Here is a 19,588-nt window from a genome sequence, read left to right as displayed (position 1 = left end):
TCGAAAGGCATAGGTACTAGGGATGTTGTGACATTCAACCAATTGTATCCACAGAAATCCAATATATAAAATGGTAAAAAATATTTTTTTACACGTATTCATTAGAACTGGTCTTATTATTAAATACACACAATAAGGGTTGAACACTTTGTGTAACAGTATTAAAATAAAGTTTGTTGTGATTGAAAAATAAAATAAATTTTAAGTAGGTACCTACCTACATATTTATTTATTTAAAAACATTGTGGACATATTGAAAAAAAGCAGCTTCTAACCAAACAATGTTAAATAAAAATACATACTTGTAGGTATAGCAAATATTACTTACCCTCATAAGAGAGTGAAAATAATTAAAAACATAAGCAATGTTACACAATAAAATATTATTTTGAAAACAAAACACATCACCGAAAATGTCGGTGTCTTTAGGAAGTGCATTTGAATAGTCTTGCACCCCTCGCTAATGGACCCTGATAAGCTTGACACGAGGAAACGGCTATGATCCAGAGTACGTCATGGCTGCGACCACGTAGGCAATTTACATGTGCATATAGATTCAAATTATTTAGGACGCCAGGATTGGAAATCATCCCTAGTGATAACAGGCAAAGATGTCTCAAGAGCAGAAGTGACCTACGAGAGAGAGTGAAAAGCGAGCATGCCTTGTAGAAAGGCAGTCGGAAAATAATCGTTTGACGAATTATCGAAAGGACCATACATTATCGTTAAACGTGACATAAATTTTAAATATCTATTTGAATTGCGTAACAATCAGCTGCCCACGGCCCAATCCCAATAATTTAACATTAGTAAGAAGTTCCATCGATCGTAAAATGTTGTCTTTGAGAGGTGACGAATAATCCACACCAACGCTACAAAAAAAAATGTCACAGAAGACAATATATAAATCAATGCATATAAATTAAACTTTGATAAAGGAGAAATAGTTGATAAATTATGTTTTATTGTATGCGGCGGTAGTATGTCATCGGCAAAACAAACAGAAACAATATGCAAAATCACAAATTCACATTTATATTAAAAAAACAAACAAAAACCTTGTTTTTATGTTTTATACAACTTAATGATAATTTAACAATACTTGATGAAATTGTACAGTTTAATTATATTATATAAGATTAAATTAATGATTCCAGAAAAGGCTTTTCGATTTTATAACATATTCTAGTAATTGTTGACATGTTTTTTTACTAAATTATAAAGAATCGACCATTGAATGGCATCAAAAACGCAAAAAATTGAATTGTTTTCATACAGAACTAGGTTATCGATATGTATATCTATACATAATATCGATATTTATGTTGACAATGTCGACCCAGTATGGTGACCCAGTCCTGATCCTAAAGTAGGTAAATATATATTATATTACATAAGAATTATTTAAATTAATAATATGACTAATAGAACAATAAAAAAGTTTAATCAACTATACTTTAAATTAAAATTCCACCATATGCCCTCAGTCGATAGTATTAAATTGAATGTAGGTACTTGGTGTGTTTAAATATGTTTGAAAAAAAAAAGTGGGTAATCATATTACAACACTTTACGAGACAAATTTGTATTAAGAGGGCAGAGTAAGGCTTGATACGAATGTCTCATAGTATTTCGATCAACCTTACTAAATGGTAAGTAACTAGCTCTCGTGCTAGATCACAATATCCGATCGGCCCAACTGAAGGTCGGACTGGCTTGAATAGCTATTCCCTTTAACCCGACAAATGGGGACACTCAGCAGGAAATGATTTGTCATCATGCGATTCGCCACATAAGCAGCTGTGGGATTATATAGGCAAAATCACCGTTGACAATGGTACATGCGCACATTAATGAAAGGATAAGAAGCCATACGAGAGTACACGCTATATTAAAAGTCGCTATGCTGATGAAATAACAATGAGGCGGACATATCGTTCGGCGAGTAGACAACCGCTGGACAAGTATATTTATACAGTGGTACCCAAGGAGCATTAAAGTACCGTAAGGATGCCCTAAAAACTGCTGAATGGACGAACTTATAAAGTTCGGCGGATATACGTGGCAGCGAATAACTATGGACTGAGCAGCGGATCTACCCCGGCTGATGAAGATAGTTAGTGCACTAAAAATTATTGTGGCAGTGCAGGCGACTAATTTAGGTGTTGGTATCGTTATTTTCAAATGACACTTCACATTTACAAATTACATTCCACAGTGATCTCGTCGTGTCCGCAATGCCAGTAGAATCTGCTCTTCATCTACTAATATATATTATTTTATCAAACAAAAAATGGCCATAATTTTCTGATAATTTAACGCCGCGTTAAAATGCGATTGTCGAGTTGATAAAGAGACATTTTATAATATGAAACGCCCCCGTTTTTTTAATATTATCTCAAAAGATGAGCTTATATTATACAAACGTAGGGATATTTTGATCGTGAAAACATTTCCGGCACATGATAATTCCGGTGCGTCGCGCGCGTGAGAATTGAGATACCACGAGATTCGACTGATACGAGACCATTCCGACGCATATTCGGGAAAAATTCGTTCCATTTTTAAAACGTATCTGACGTCTAAAAATTCGATACCCCATTCATGAAAATGTAGCATGATTATAGAATGTAGAAGATAGCGGCAAACATGATCTTGCATAACTTTTCACGTTTTTTTATTAAATTTATTATACACATTGGTGGTTTATGGCTAATAGTTTCGACTACAATTCAGTTCTTATCGTAAAGAAAAAATTAAATTAATAAAAATATGAATTTGGGTTGTAAAGATAGCGATAAAGAAAATCTCACGGTAATGCAACCCTACAACCAGAATATTTACGATATAAACGAAATTCTCAATCTCGCGTGTATTGTGTAAATATACATAAATTGCTTACTTAAATATGATGTAGCGTAGCTAAATAAAAATCAACCATTGTGTACATATATAAGAAACGATTTTCACTTAAATATAACAAGATGTTCGTATTTTATAATACGATGATAGGACGATAAACATCGAATACCCAATTCGAATACATACCGATTCAATTTCTTAGATTTAGCTAGACTCTCAGACATACGGTAATTTGGAAAACTACTTAATTGAAATGTATTAAAATATTTTTAATCTGTACTATGAGGGCAAAACAAGACCTCGACCGCCGAAACTGAGATGGCTGGACCGCTCCACGGGAGATTTAAGGATTCTCGGCCAAAACAATTAGAAAGCGTATGAGCTGGATAGTCTGAGAAGGAAAAGGTTTTTGGAAGACGTCAACGGCAACCGAGGATTTTAGTGTCAGAAATGATGATGGGAGTTAATCTTTTGCAAAAGATATTTTTACATGTGCATTTCTCAGTAGATATTTGAGTACTGATTTTTTTTACTGATAAATATATCAACACGTAATATAAAATATACATTCCTACATATTAAATCTTATATTGTATAATGTATAGAAATATTATCAGTTATCAGTGTTATCACGTACGTTACTATGTACGTAGAATTTTTTTAGTAGTGATAACACTGATAACCTGTTTTATCGTCTGTTGCAGCATAGTATAAATAGCCCCCGGTAGATGTCGGGAAAACACCATCAGCTGGCAGCTGACAAAGAGAGTGGCGCCAGCGGACTTTACGACCAATTTACGAAGCATTAAACAAAAACATGGCGGCGACAGATAATGATAGCACAGATTCGCTCGATGAAAATTCAGCAAAACAGCGACATTCGAGAAAAAAGCTGCAAAACAATTCATTAATGGTCGAAACGAATGCACAGTCCTCACCGAAAGCGAAAGACAAATCGATTCCAGGTTAGTGATATCATATTAATTCGTTTTCACAAACTGACATTTGAGTGAGAGGTTAGGGAGGGACATAGTGTTTTTGTGACGTCACGGAGATCAGTTATCAAAAATAATATTCGCGATTACCAAATCAATAGAAACTATCTTTCGTGTAATTTTCTACAATTTCATAGCGTGTTTTAGAACCTTTGTCAAAGTCATTTTTAGACATTGTTACATTTTTCATTCTCAACAATGTTCCCACATAAAGTAAACAACTTTATCTAGTTAGGGTTTGGACGATTCGGGGAAAATAGTGAATAATACAAATGGACACGTAATACATCTAAATCATTTATGATTAAAACATCTGAAACAGTCGTCTTCAAAAAATTTAAATAACTTGCGTACCCATTTACTAATAGCTAATAAATATTAATAAAAGTAACAATTTTTCATAATACCTACCTACCTATATCTAGGTACCTACTCGCCGACCTCATTTTTGTTAAAAAAAAAAAACATGCTAGCATTAGATTATGTAATAACATAATCTTTTGCGAACTTGCAGGTACACTAAATAAATAAAAATAATTTATATAAACATTCGAATAGGTATGTTAACAAAAAAGCACCATTATTTTGTAACTTTGCAGAAGAGCAAAACAAAAACATAATTTTATTGGTTTTATCGATATTTGTATCACTAAAATCCTATTATCAAAACAAGTTGTCAATGAGTAATTATTTCATAGCGGCGGGAATTTTGGATATGCTGAATGTGCCGAATGCTACCCCACAAGTAACAAATTTTCGCCAAAATGTTCCTTACGCCCTTTAGGGTTCCTAAATCGATTTTTTTACGATGATTGGTGAAGCCTAGTTCAGACCAACATAATAATATTATCCATTCGCCGAGGAAAACAGAAATACGAGGACATAATATTAAAAGTTTGAGTATGTTCGGATACTTACAGTTTTTTATACAAATTTCGAATAGTTTGCATATATATGCTTAGTGTTCACGAACCGGTGTATCTTGGTCTTTACCAGTGGCGAAGGGTGGAGGTAGGCTGTTAAGATCCGCCATAAATAGTGCACATTAAACTTTTTCAGACATACATATTTGTTTTCATTGAAATAAGACTACAATTTACAGATAGTGTAGGTTAGATTTTAAAATTCAATTAAACCCTGAGAAACCAAGCCATAATAGATATTAGTCAAAAAATACATGTCTATCTATAAAATATCTAAAATTATGCAATTAAATCATACATAACTTTGAGTATTTTATAGATAGAATAATATTTTTTATTTATTAGAGTTTGGTTTACGCAGGGCTTAATGAATCAAAAAAATGAACCAAAAATATGTGTAATATGTAGTTTTAATCCAACGAAAACAAATAACTATGAATGAAAAATTGTACACAATTTTGTCGTATTGCCCAAATTAGACCAAATCTATTATGGTTTCGTTTAGGCAGGGCTTAATTGATTTTTAAAAACTAACTAATACCATCTGTAAATTGTAGTCTTAGTTCAATAAAAACAAATACATATGACTAACAAAGTTTAGTGTGCACTATTTATAGCGAATCTTAACAGCCTACCTCCACCCTTCGCCACTGGTCTTTACTATATATTAGAGTTATTAGGTATTCCATCAACAATATTGTTTAAATAGAAAACCACATGCCCCATAATAATTTATTGTCATCAAAACGTATCTTATGTCGTTTTGAATATGCAACTTCGATATAAGAAAAATTATCTAGATTACATAATATACCATACCTATAACTCGATTTTCATTGAGTGAAAATATGACGGGAGGCATACTGAGATTAATAAAAAAATTCAATATTAAGCCCATTGTGGGAAATGTAATGCCAAGCTTTTTCATAATAATATGTCTGAAGTTGAAATTTATGTATTTTTATTTAAGATTTTATATGACTAAGGAGCCACAATGTCTGAAAATTTCCTTGAAAATGTACACTTTGAACTTACTTATTATTACTATTGCTATTAAAACTTGACCAAAAATGATTCTAATTGTTTTTCTTTATATTAGTGCATTTTTGAATATTGTATCTCCTTGTTATAACTAGGTATAACATTCTACATTGGCACCACAGGCTTTCTCTACCCATTGTGTCAATGTAGAATGATTTATAATATTTTATAGTATATTATATCAGTGGCGAAGGTTGGCGGTTGCCTGTTAAGATCCGCCATAAATGGTACACACTAAACTTTGTCAGTCATGCTTATTTCTTTTCATTTAAATAAGACTACAATTTACAGACGGAGTTGGTTAGTTTTTAAAATTCAATTAAACCCTGCGAAAACCAAGCCATAATAGATAATAGTCAAAATATACTAATCTATCTAAAATAATGCATTTAAATCATGCATAACTTTGAATATTTTATACCTAGATAGAATAATATATTGTATCTATTATGGTTCGGTTTAGGCAGGGCTTAATGAATTTAAAAAAAAATGAAACAACAATATGTGTAATGTATTCTCAACCCAACGAAACCAGATAAATATGAATGAAAAAGTGTACACAATTTTATCGTAATCGCCCAAAATATACTAAAACTGGTTTGGTTTAGGCAAGGTTTAATTATTTTTTTAAAACTAACCTATACCATCTGTAAATTGTAGTCTTAGTTCTATAAACACAAACGCGTATGACTAACAAAGTGTAATGTGCACTATTTATGGCGGATCTTAACAGCCCACCTCCACCCTTCGCTAGTGGTATATATTATAATATACCCTTAAAACGAAAAAAAACACATACTTTAACAAACATCAAATTAAAGAGTTTTAGTAAAAGGAAATATTGTTTTAACGATTTTTAAGTGAAATTACAGATGTCACCATACTTTCTATCAGGCTCCATTAAAACATTTAAAAAATACATATTGGATTATTAAGTCCATTAGGTACTTTCTTCTGTCTTTTAAAGTTTCCCTATATTCCAATTCCAATGAATCCCAAACAAAATTTTCCTATATAGTTGTCGTTTTCAACGCAATTAGTTGTTTTTCTTTTTCGCTACATATAGTCCGATAGATTTTAAAATTATAAATAAAAACTGTTCGTACTATACCTACTTTTAAATAAGAAAGCTAATAATATTTTTTTCTTACAGACGCAGCGTCCTTCATAATACCCGAGACACTGTGTCAATGCATGCAAAGATGCACCGAAAGAGTCACACCCCCGCTGATACAAAAAATTTGCATGCACTTCAAGGGAATAACCGACCGAAGTCGCCAATATAAATATTTATCAAAACTAATACAGATAAGAGAAACCCACAATTCGACCACTGATAAGAAACTACTCACCAAAGGAAAGCACAAAGCCAGCTTCAGATATTTTGTACCGATCATAACTCAAGAAGAAGAAAGAAGAACGGCTGACGACAAAACAAAAGAAATAGAGCAAGGTAAAATAACAAAAGAAGGTGATACTACTGTCCAAGATGTCATCATTACAAATGGAACGAGCGGTAATCATGCAAGCGAAACTATCGATGCAGATAAAAACGATTGGGATCATATCGAAGTTTGTCTGAAGGCTTTCACAAATATTCACGTCATCAGCGACAAAAGAGTAATATTAACAAGAGGGACGCAAAAATTACAGACGAGCGTCAAGTGCAGTCGGCCGTTCACCGGGACCGGCTTCACTGGAACGCCGACAGTAAACAATGGGTCCTTAAAACATTACATGAATATTCTATTTCCAACGTCTCAGAAGAGACCTCGCGATGAAATAATCCACAGGAGTGAGAGCAGCGCCAGAAAGAAGGTGGACAGCGGGGCAGAGATCTCCAGATTGGCGGGGGAGTGGTTGTTGAAGCAAGCGGTGCAATCACAGCGGGAGTCCTCCGTCACCTTGAACCCCAGAAGTCTCCTTCCGGAAGGATTGGTGCTGCCGTCCAGCGTGACCTGTATGCCGATATTCACGAACCGCGACGAGCAGCGTCCGCCGAAGAAACCGTATTTGGAAGAAGACCATGACCGCAACTTGAATATCGTCAGTGATTTTTTCTCCGATCAGCTTTGGAAACCGGAAAATATCGGCGGTGCACCTTAGCTTCGAAGCAAATTACAATTAATTTAAATTTACATGTGAAACCCTAAAAATACGTAGATTGCAGGGTGTAAAAATAATATTAAAAAGTTGAGCCAAAAAAGGGCGATCGGAGTGCTTTTTCGAGGCATAATATTATAGAATAGACGTTACGTGACGTTTATTACCTACCACGTAAAAATAAAAAAACGAAACATTTTTTTTATATATTAAGTTTTCTTATAAGTGTGAAACTTTTCAACCTTACAGTCGTTTAGCAAATGGCTGAAAAAAATAAACTTAAGTTTTTTTCAATCTATTCCGGGTCAAACCTAGATATATGGCAAATGAAACATTCAATTACATTCCATGGTGTAATAATTACTTAGAAATACAAAAAGACGTGGGACTATTAAATTTGTTGAAATTAGAAACGACAATTTTATTGTTAATTTTAGATTTTTTTTAGCGACTGAGGTGCAAATTTTAGGATATAAGTAATTGAACTCATCGTAGGAGCATACTAATAGTATCGAAAATATTGTGAGTAGCGATTACCTATAACTACGTTCGTTTTCACCATTGATTTTCTACTTTTAAATTGACGCATCATGTGAAGAATAAAATAACCCTCGTAAAAGAGTGTGCTTATAAGTTTCTGGGTCTGCTCAAACCAATTATATTATTTTATAAACAAACAGATACTTAACTACAAATGAATGTGGGTAAAAATGAATTCAACCTTAGGGTTGTTTTGCAAATCCGGCGGCAAATTACGCGATTTCACGTGTTCGGAAAAAAAACATATTCGTATGTGGATGATAGTGAACTCTACCATACTGAGACAAGGGTTATTGAAAATTCGCGTTTATGTTTTAACCTATTCTGCTAACGTGTATATATTATTAAAGAGTATATATAAATGTATGTCCTGGCATAAGTCGATGGGTTTTACACGACCTGTTAGTTGTGAACGCCGTGTCAAGTATAACCTGTCTTGTTTGCCAACGGCTACTGACATTTTTATCGAAGTGTGTCAAAAATATACTTAATCAGTTTACAGAAGAGCCATTAAATATTTAAATAATTACCGAAGCGTCAGAGAATATTTACAAACTGTCAGCCCTAAAAAAACGGTTACAACTCCAGGTGATAACTTAGAGTATTAGAAGTATTGCATAATTGTTTTCCGTCAGACTAATTCGCTAATGGAGCAGGCATAGAAAGAAATAAGTGACTTGTTTGTTTTAGCCAACAGTAGGACTACAACAACCCACATTTCTTGTGAAGCCTAGTTCAAACCAATAATATATGGGTATCTAGTATGCCGGCAAACAAATTATACAATGGTTTATAAATCTTGGCACTACACAAGTGCTCATACACAATCATTATTTTGAGACACCGCACATGTAAACAATGTTATCAAATTAAATGTAATTTGGACAGTCTTCATAGTACAAATTTGCGCGCTTTAATCTATACAACATTCCATGAGACCACGCTTCGATACTTCGTATGAAGCCCTCCAGCATGGCCACATGTTCCCCATTCACGACGGACGCGAAAATGGTCGTTTATATAAATACATTTTTTTGTTTACGGATTGATGTATGTTGGCCGAACTAGGTACGAGAATAGAGTCCGTTTTAGTGTTGTTTTTAAAGCATACCATTAGTTTTATTATCGTGAATACCTGATAAGTACCCAAAACATAAATGTGATAATGTTATCTTATTTATTTTTTGAATATTATATTGTAAAAATTAACTATAAGTGATTGAAAAGACTATACTAAGATTAGAATTTATAATATTGTATTTTATATAAGTTAGTATATAAATGTTCGAAATGTATTTTTTAATGTATTTTCTTTATAGATTTTAGAATAATAATATATTACGTTGAGATACCTTAAAGTTCTACGCTTAAACTATTGTAGACAGAGGAATTGTTAGATGGCATTTTCTATGTTTTGTTTTTCATCAAATCAAATGAAAATTTTTCTATTTTAATAAAAATGTTTTTCTACCAATTACTTTTTTTTTTAATTCAATTTGATTTTTTATATAAAGGGAACACTACAAATTATAAATTCAAGAGGTCAACAAAGTGACATAACAAATATTTAAAAATGATATCGATACAATAGTTCAATAAGTAAACAACTCAAAATACCTTGTTCTTAGATAATGTTGTTTGAAATTTTAGACACAAATTCTCATTTCAAATTTACAGCCTTGATATTTGAAAGAAATTTTGAATTTAGCAATGCACAATGATATTTTATAGTTTAACAAAAAAATGATTCAGACAATCCTGTATAGTAATCGAATTGAAACTCATTGAAAATATTTTTGACTTATTTTTGCATTATAAAGATAAGAGTTTTCTACATCTAATGGCATTATTAACTCAAAACCTTGAAATGTTAGTTATTTCTCTATATAACTAGAGTATTGATATATAGAAAAGATTACACATACGTATAAATAAAAACAAAATTTAAAATATAAACAGCGTAAGAAAAATATATAACAACACAATGAAAACAGACCCTGCCGTAAGATTTTATAAAACAACGTCCACCTTAACTCACCTCACGCAAATGAAATATATCAATGTCCGAAGCGATTCGGTTAAACAATGTTACAAATAATTGACCCCCATCGCCATTGCGAATGGTGAGTTAGTTACTAAAACTCAAGATATTTTCTTATATAGTTAACAGGGTAATACAAGCAAGAGTTCACATTTACACCGCGTATAAGTTGACAAAAATAAAGATCTCTAAAAGACATAGAGACTACAGTATACAAACTGAATCGGTGACGTATAAGTATTACTTGATCGTATTTATATACATAAACTCATGAAAAAGAATACAGCGTCAACAAACATTTGAATCGAAGTACATTATCTCAAACACGTAACATTTCGTCAAGTTACGTACCTACGGATCGATTGTAAAAAAACATGATAGCCAAAGATTTATGTTGCCGTACATCTACGAGAAAAAATAATCGTAAGTAATAATAAATGAAATATTCCAATTCGGGTAAATACTTAATATTAATTAATTTAAAATTAAATTATTCTTATTGGGTAGGTATGGTAAGTGGGTTCAAAGATGTGGCTACATGGTGGTTTCAATATTTAAATCAGTTCCCAACGATCTATGTATATAGACGCGTTTGTGAAAGAGTTTACAATTCAACCAAAAATAATAGCATTTTATTGAAACGTTACATAATATGTGTTTATTTATTTTTAAACGATATTGCAATATCTTTTGCCAGCAATTAATAACAATACAGAATCTAGAATTATGTACATATTTTAAATAAAAATAATAATACCGATCTTAAGCTCTTTTGAGCTTTGTACTATTCCATTTCAGTATTTTTTTGCTACCCGGGATTCGTTTTTAGGCATCTACAGGTACTATGCGCACCCACGAAAGGCAAATACACACCGTCAACGAATATCTATTATATTACCTATTTATAGGTAAAATATGAGGCACCAAGGCCAAACGGGCTTTTATATCGTCATCGATTTTGTATACCTATTAACGAATAGATCATGGCCCTTCGTCGTGGGTCTGAGGGAGGAAGGAAAAAAGGGGAAAGTATGAGTTATACTGTTATACAGTGGTTTCCTATTCGAATTGACAGAGTCAGCGATGGGAAATACATAATTTTTTATATCTATGCAGATGGATGGGATCTCCTTTGTCTTCTACTGTACGGAAAAATACAATATGTATAGACAGACTAAGGAGGCTTTAAGACCAATATTGCTCGTGATCTCGAATACAACGAATACTGTAAAGTTAATTAAAGTTTATATATCAATTTAATATAAGAAAAGCTGGTTAAAACCTTATTACATAAATATAGGCTAAGGTAGGTACTTTACTAAACTAAGTACTAACTACTTTACTAGGCTAAGGTAGGTACTTTTTTTTAATATTTTGAATATTTAAAGTGTTTGTAAAAACCTGTAGTAAATATTAATTTCTCATTAGGTAATTTCATTGAATTCCCAGCACGTTACCTATCCTAGTTCCATTGTATATGAGTAATGATCTTTTAATGTGTTTACCTGCTGAATGTATTCACATTATAGTATATAATTATTATAAGTTATAATGCGTGCGCACAGTACCTGAAGATGTAGAAAGGCGAAACCCGGGTCACAAAATTACTCGAATGGAATAGTACAAAACTCAAAATCAATTAGAATTTAAATTCCATCAACGTATTATTTTTATATATTATTCAGTTATCAATAAAAATGTTTATTGTTATAATAAAAATAAGTGAATGGACATTATAATTAAAATCGTGATTGCTCGTGATGTCGTATATAACTCATTGCTTTGATTTAGATTGTAAAAATGGTAGCCATTTCTTGACAGGAAATGAACATCCTATATTACGTGGTTATTAAGAATTATTTAAAGTAGGACTGTTGGATGGGTAGATAATTGTTTGAGAAAATTATGTGTCTTCGAATCCAACTCAGTTCAAATCTACATATTATGTATATCCATATTCGATACTAATTACTGTGATTGTCTGTCTCTAAAAGATCATTTTAAGAGTATTATTTTAAACGTTTACTAAATGTAAAATACCATTGACCAATATAAATGAATGGTTGTTATTATTGCATTAGAGTCTAACTCTAACATTAGATGTATTTAAAGTAAAAACGAATGAATTTCATTGGATATAACTGCCGAGTTTATCACTACGTACCTATATTAATAACTAGATATTACACTGAAATATAATTTTAGAAAAAAACCGCATAAATTAAAACGTCGATTACCAATATAAAAAAAAAGTTTTAAACTTACCCTTATAATCAACATCGTGTGAGAAACAAATGTGTCAAGTACACTAACTTCCCGTCAGTTTATAAAAGTTTGTTTTATATTATAATTATGGTATTTCAAAACTGAATGTCAATTCTGCTTAAGTAAAAAAAATAATAACACTCATATTTGTCTATAGTTCATAAAGATAAACAATAGTATGAAAAATCTCTGAATATGTTGATACTGTTTCAGATTCAAATCGTACTAATAATTTGTTATTGATTAATAATAAATACACTTCGTGTCCAACAGGTCCGAAATTCTAGTTTACGTAACCGAACTCATGTCGAAAAAAAATGATTGTTATCATTTACTTATTACAATCGGACGCATCGAAGGATGTATATTGTTATTTTCAAAATAAATTCGCCAATGGCGCCGAGGTTTGCGCGGAACGTGCTCCCATGCGCGGATAAGCCGGGATACTGAATGGGCCGCAGGGCGCGGGTGCCGCGATACCAGCAACGTGGGGGCGAATACCACCCCAAACCGCCCTCTGTGAAGCTTGCGAGACCACCCATCGTCTCTCTGCCTCAATGACGTCACGCCGGAGCGAGATGCACACACCGGGACACAATAGCGTCCGAGAGAGAAGGCAGAAGATTTTCGACGCGTACCGCATGGAAAACAGCTTTCCAAAGTTTGAGTTTTCTACGTACGCACTACGTGTGTCTTCGATAGCGACCTACCGCATTTTATTACTTAATTTACTTATCAAATAATAAATTCTTGAAACGAAAACAAGAATCCCATAAATAATTAGAAAATATGCATAAGAAATCAATTCAAATTTGACGCTTCTATCCAGAACAGGAAATGGAACCGGAACCGAACCCCTGGATTGTTTTAAAACAGGAACTCTTGATTCGGAATTTTGATAACCGAAAGCGCTCAAAAATGAGGTTTGAGGTTCCGTTGTTTTTTAGGTCGTATTTAAATATTATATTCTATCTTTTTTCATCATTGATCACTCACTCATGAGTCATGATGATATCAGTTACTCCAAAAAATATATTCGTTACTATCCCCTTAGGTAATGTTTTATAAAAGTGTTTTACTAATAGGGTTAAACACCTATAAATTGTTGTGTGCATATGCTCCATAAGATACGTATATCTTGAAAAATTGTATCTATCAATAAGTAAGTAGGTGTATGTAGGTACCTATATTTTTGTTTTAAGAACCCGAGTTTTTTTTTGATTTGATGAAACCAAACCCATTCGAATTGTCTACTGCAAATAATTTAAAACCACCTCACATAATATTATACGTAATATAATCAAAGTTCCAAACTGATTGGATTAATTTACAAAATATATAACCTCTATTACAATTCCCTCTAATAGATTATTAGAATGTACCGAAATGGTTCGAACAAATATTTTTTCTTTTAAAATCTTGAACAAAGTGGTATTCAAGTGACATAATATATATATCGCATATGTCGAGGAAGGAATAAACAGTGCTAAAAATACAAAATAAGGTTGCCACTATTCAGAGAATTTGAAAATTTGTTAAAATGTTTCGTTGTTTAAAAAAGTAATGCACCATTTGGTAGCTTAACTAGTCGGCGCTCGCCCGGCATGCGATATGTATGGGTTTGCATCCCACTTATTAAAGATTTTTCCGACACGTGTATTTTTGAAGTTACAAGCATTTTAGAAATGTAACATTTTAAAATATTGGGTAGCTGATCAATCTTAAATAAAATAATACACATTTTGATATATATATATATATAATATACATATATGTATCCGAAAATGGATCCACATCAATGGCAATCAAATCTAATGCGCCGGCTAGACGGCAGCGACTTGCCTGCGCGGTATAGTGTGTGCAAAAAATACGGAACACTTTTCGGTTTGCGCGAGCTACAGTGTTTCTGTCCATACACACGGGCTTCCCGATACAAACCGGTTTGCGCAGGTAAGCTTGTGAGTGTCTAGCCGGCGCTTAACAGGTGAAAAACTAGGTACATATATCTGAAATAATATTAGTGGCAATTGTCAATAGTGAATAGATAAATATATAGATGAAATTATTGTTCGCTGGGCTGGCGGGATTTTGACCGTCATAATGCTTTCAAAAGTGAGCTTCCAGAGTGCTTAAAACGTTAAAGATAAACCCAAAAACAGATTACCACAGCATAGTAAAGATGGGTGCAGGCTGGGCATAATGCGAAAGGACAGAAAACAAAATTATTGGAAAAGAAAACAAATAATGGTATGCGATGTAATAGGGAATTCGCTAAAAACTTCAAATGGGTCGGACACTCGATATGGGTCGGATAGCTCGAATGGGTCGGATAGCTTGAACGGACAATCTAACCGTCCATGATCCAAGTGGTAGAAAACATTCGAAATGTAGACATAGAGACCGCTGGATCAACGAAATAGTTATTATGTGGAAGAATGTGAGAACGCATCGTGTAAGACCGAGAGAAATTTAATCAGGTATGAGAAGCTATCATATTGCAGTGGATAGATTCAGGCTGATGATGGAAATTGGTGATAATAAGTAAAAGTATATTACAATGTCCATTAGAAGATTAGATGAATATGTATCAATAAATATTTAAAAAGCTTTGCCTTCAAAAAATCAGTAAATAATCCCAGTTTGAAAAACTTTGTAAGTGTGGGACAAGTTGCCGCGTGTTATTTATGTGTACCGCTGCGCAGTGGGACAGTAAAGGAGTAGTGCTAGAGATGTTAAAAAAAATTGCACGAATCGCTGGTGTGACCTAAACCTTGAGTTTTCTTTCTACGTCATGCGCCACACTTTTCCTTTGCGGTCATGGGGGGGGGGGGATCAAATAGCACGCCTAGCGGTCCGCCGTGGTAACTATTTACATGGCTCGGAATAATTACGCCATTATTATTGCGTTCAGTGCCTATTAATTATTACGGCATTTATTTAATGAATACTGAAAATATGTATGGTAAAATTAACATAAAACGTCTGAAGTTGTTATGAAGGACGAATAAAATCCACTGCTACTTACATAATATTACTATTGAACACGTAAGTCGGGTTTTAATGGTTTGCCATTAAATTAGGGTTAATTTTATAATAGTTTATAAATGTATGTTAAGTATGTAATATATTTTAATTAAGTGATATGCATAACGAAGGTTTTAAATAATTTTAAATTTAAGAAATGCGTACTTAGAAAGCAATACACTTCTACGGATGAATAAAATAGAAAGGTGGTTTTCCGTCTGAGATGTTTTCGTGATGGATTTTCAGGGTTTTTATTTAACTGTAGAATGAAGTGTTTTACAAACTTACAAGCTAGTACATTACCGATTTTACCAGCCTTTTGACGACAACTTTTTTTTATATTCTGGGTGGTCAATTGATTTTTTTCCCCATTCAGAGTCAGTTTCGAGATCTTTTTTTAAGTCTCCAACCTGCCAATCGAAAATAATCACTTTAGATTCTGGAGGGGGTTTGTTTCTCTCATGTGAATAACATTTTATTAACAGATTTAAAAATGGTATTTTCACATAAGTAAAACCTGTCAATGTAAAATTTTGGCATAGACACTGTAGTTATATACTATCAGTGGCGAAGGGTGGAGGTAGGCTGTTAAGATCCGCCATAAATGGTGCGCACTAAGCTTTGTCAGTCGTCATTTGTTTTCATTGAAATAAGACTACAATAATTTACAGATGGTGTTGGTTAGTTTTTAAAATTCAATTAAACTCTGCGAAAACCAAGTAGTAGTATATATTACTATATAATAATAGATAATTGGCAAAAAATACTCGTCTATCTATAAAATATCTAAAATTATGCCATTAATTCATACTTAACTTTGAATATTTTATAGATATAATAATGTTTTTTATAGTTTGATTTAGGCAGTTTAGGCATAAATATACCAAGACTAATGTGTAGTATAATATTTATTCTTAATCCAAAGAAAAATATTAATGAAAAAGTATGCACAATTTTGTCGTATCGCCCAAAATATACCAAAACTATTATGGTTTGGTTTAGGCAGGGTTTAATTGATTTTTTTTTAATTAACACTATCTGAAAGTTGTGGTCTTAGTTAAATAAAAACCACTACGTATGACTAAAAAAGTTTAACGTGCACTTTTTATGACGAATCTTAACAGTCTACCTCCACCCTTCGCCACTGCTAACTATCATACATAGTACGCGGATCACAGTTATTGTACAATCATTATAATTACAGTACGGATTGCAACATTGCACTACTGAGAATTCGTTAGTATAGTAAATATTTTTACGAAAAGAGTTCAACCTTTCGAATCTTTCATCTAATCTACGCGTACTCTAGTTTGGGGAAGCATAACATATTGGATTGATTATTATCAACACTCTCAAAAAAATACAGCAAATATAAGAGTCAGGACTGATTGCATTGTAAAATTAGTTCACAAAGTAATATTATTATATGGTTTAGGTACTACTATGGTTCATGGCAGCATATTACAATACCTATAATAACCCAATCCCTCTAGCGTTACGTCACAGTATCTTTTCACGGCAATAGATTGTCTTCCGTTCACGGAAGAAGAAGCTCCAAATATGATCGTAGATGATATAGAAGAACCTGATTTTTTAATTGTTTATTTTAACTGTATACCTAATAATGTTATTTCAATTAGAACATATGTACATTGAAAAATAGTCTCTATAAAAATGGATGCCATCTCATTTACAAATATTTAAATAATTTGAATTTTATGGAGGGTATAGTTGCCATTTCGTTGGGACCGTTTCGAAGATGGATGTGGACATTATGTATTCAAAGTTTGGTGATCTCCACAAAAAGTGTAGTGGCCTGCTAAAAATCGTTGTTTGCGCGAGCAGACTCGACGCGATGGGAGGATTAAAATGTCCTCGGTCAAACTACTCGAAAACGGTGACACTGGGCGTCCTTGAGAGAGGAGGTCAGGACACGCCAAGGGTTGAAGTGCCAAATGTGATGAATAATGATAATAATATTAATCTATAACGCATTATTATAAGAGATTTACAGTACATGTATATGACCAAAGATATGATAATAACTAGAGGAAGAATTTATAATATGCAAGTTTGGTAACCGGAGCAAATTTTTTTCTCGAATCTAAAGATGGTATATTTTAGTGCGTCAGCTCGCAACACCCCCTCCCCCCACGAAAAATCGTTTACGTCACTCGTCATGAATTTTTGAAGTACCTACTGCGTGTTTTTCTTATTATATTACTTGAGTGGACAACGATTTCGCAGTAGTTAAATAATAATATAAATGAGACAAATGAAAGGGTATTTAGCTCCCTCTTCATCCGCAAAGATATTAAATTTCTTATCTCGCAGTGTTGATTCTGACAATTCAAACAAAACCATAATGTATAATCCCTAATTTCCCATTTAATTTTTTCCTACCCTTCCGCGGCACAATCAATACCCATGAGCTCTTCGTTAATAGGTATACAATCGCGAGTCCTACAAATTGACTAGGATACAAGTCCGTTTGGCCTTAGTGCCTCATACTATACCGAAATATAATAAGACAAGTATATAGTACAAGTAATTGTAACATTGTTGACTGTTTATCTATGAAAAAAATCTAATAAAAGTAGATGTAACTGGCTTAATAACTAGCTTTACAAGCACGACTAATAAAAGCGACGTAGCCCATTTTTTACTTTTGTTATTCTATGCCCTATGGCAGTGGTACCCAACCTTTAGTATATCTCGAGCAAATTAAGAATTTTTTAAATTTAGTCGAGCCACAGATGGGATCTTTTTTGAAAAAATCCCCACAATAGGTAAAAGAAAACAAAATAATATTACACTAATACTGTTTATTACTACTTCTAATCTACTACAAATTAAAAACAATACAGCACAAACAAAACTTAGTAAGTAATAATCAACGTGAAGACTAGCATTGCATGTCTTCGGCCAGTTTATTATAATCTAGTACATAATGAGCTAAAGCAAGAGTCATACAATCATTCAGATGTTCATTTGTTAATCTGGATCTGAACTTGGTGAGTAGCAATTTTGCCGATTTTTGACATACACTGCGCGCTCAAGAGAAGGAGATTGAAGTATAATCTAGTATAAAAAGGATCTCGGCGTCGTAAGGACGTTAATTTAAATCGATATTTTCGCAAAAATCACTAATCATCGGAGATTTTATTTAAAAAAATAAACATTATTGTTGTTATTGGTATTGTCGGCCGTCTTACAAATTATTATTTGATAAACACCTGCAAGTGTCCGCCGATCAGAAAACAGGGCTGTCAAAATAATGCATGAATTAATAATTTTTAAAATGTTAATAACATCATAGTTTTTAATCAAACCTGTGCAAGTACATACTGATAAGTTGGGTGGATATCGTAGCAAACATATATCTACGGGTATTTTATTATTATTACCTAATTCAAATTGAGCATAGGTTGATACTCAAATACTATTATAGTATGTTTATGATTTCGAGAAAATAATACGATGGTATATAATCCATGTCAATTATTTGAAAACATTACATTTGTATGTAGGTACATATTGTATAATATAGTGAAAAGGTCAGATACCTGTTTAATTTGCAAGATAACATCAAAATTTGTATATACTTACCTAAATGAAGAATGACATTCATGAGTGAGCATGGCTCAAAGCTTGGAAAATGTGTTTTTTTCCCATTTGAAAATATTTTAATTATGTATTATTTTATTACAGATTCAAGGTCAACTTTATATAACTAATAGAACATACTGTTTTTTTCTATGAATAAAAAAGACTGGAAGGAACATGTGTACAAA

The 19,588-nt window shown here is 32.7% G+C and overlaps 2 protein-coding genes across 7 annotated transcripts in view; one reads left to right on the top strand and one right to left on the bottom strand.

Moving 5' to 3' along the window:
• The window catches only part of Pka-R1 (protein kinase, cAMP-dependent, regulatory subunit type 1), a 285,462-nt gene that overhangs the window by 216,739 nt on the left and 49,135 nt on the right, over window positions 1–19,588 (bottom strand). Inside the window, exon 1 of one of the 6 annotated variants that reach the window (XM_085959473.1) lies at window positions 12,771–13,205. The exons of the other annotated variants lie outside the window; for them this stretch is intronic. Within the exon in view, the coding sequence (XP_085815599.1) occupies window positions 12,771–12,785 (15 nt within the window). The 5' untranslated portion in view covers window positions 12,786–13,205. Of the gene's footprint in view, window positions 1–12,770; window positions 13,206–19,588 lie in introns of those variants that run through there. 6 annotated transcript variants of the gene reach the window in all.
• LOC147063186 (uncharacterized) lies at window positions 3,671–8,326 on the top strand. Its single transcript, XM_085959475.1, has 2 exons — window positions 3,671–3,827; window positions 6,975–8,326. The coding sequence occupies exons 1-2, from the start codon at window positions 3,680–3,682 to the stop codon at window positions 7,925–7,927; spliced, it is 1,101 nt and encodes a 366-aa protein (XP_085815601.1). The 5' UTR covers window positions 3,671–3,679; the 3' UTR covers window positions 7,928–8,326.

This window comes from Rhyacophila brunnea, unplaced genomic scaffold (genome assembly GCF_057557595.1).
Source record: "Rhyacophila brunnea isolate RB1 unplaced genomic scaffold, BYU_Rbru_1.0 scaffold_9, whole genome shotgun sequence".
Taxonomy (NCBI): Eukaryota; Metazoa; Arthropoda; class Insecta; order Trichoptera; family Rhyacophilidae; genus Rhyacophila; species Rhyacophila brunnea.
The sequence above is the reverse complement of the archived record's forward strand: the minus strand, read 5'-3'. Positions and strand labels throughout refer to the sequence as shown.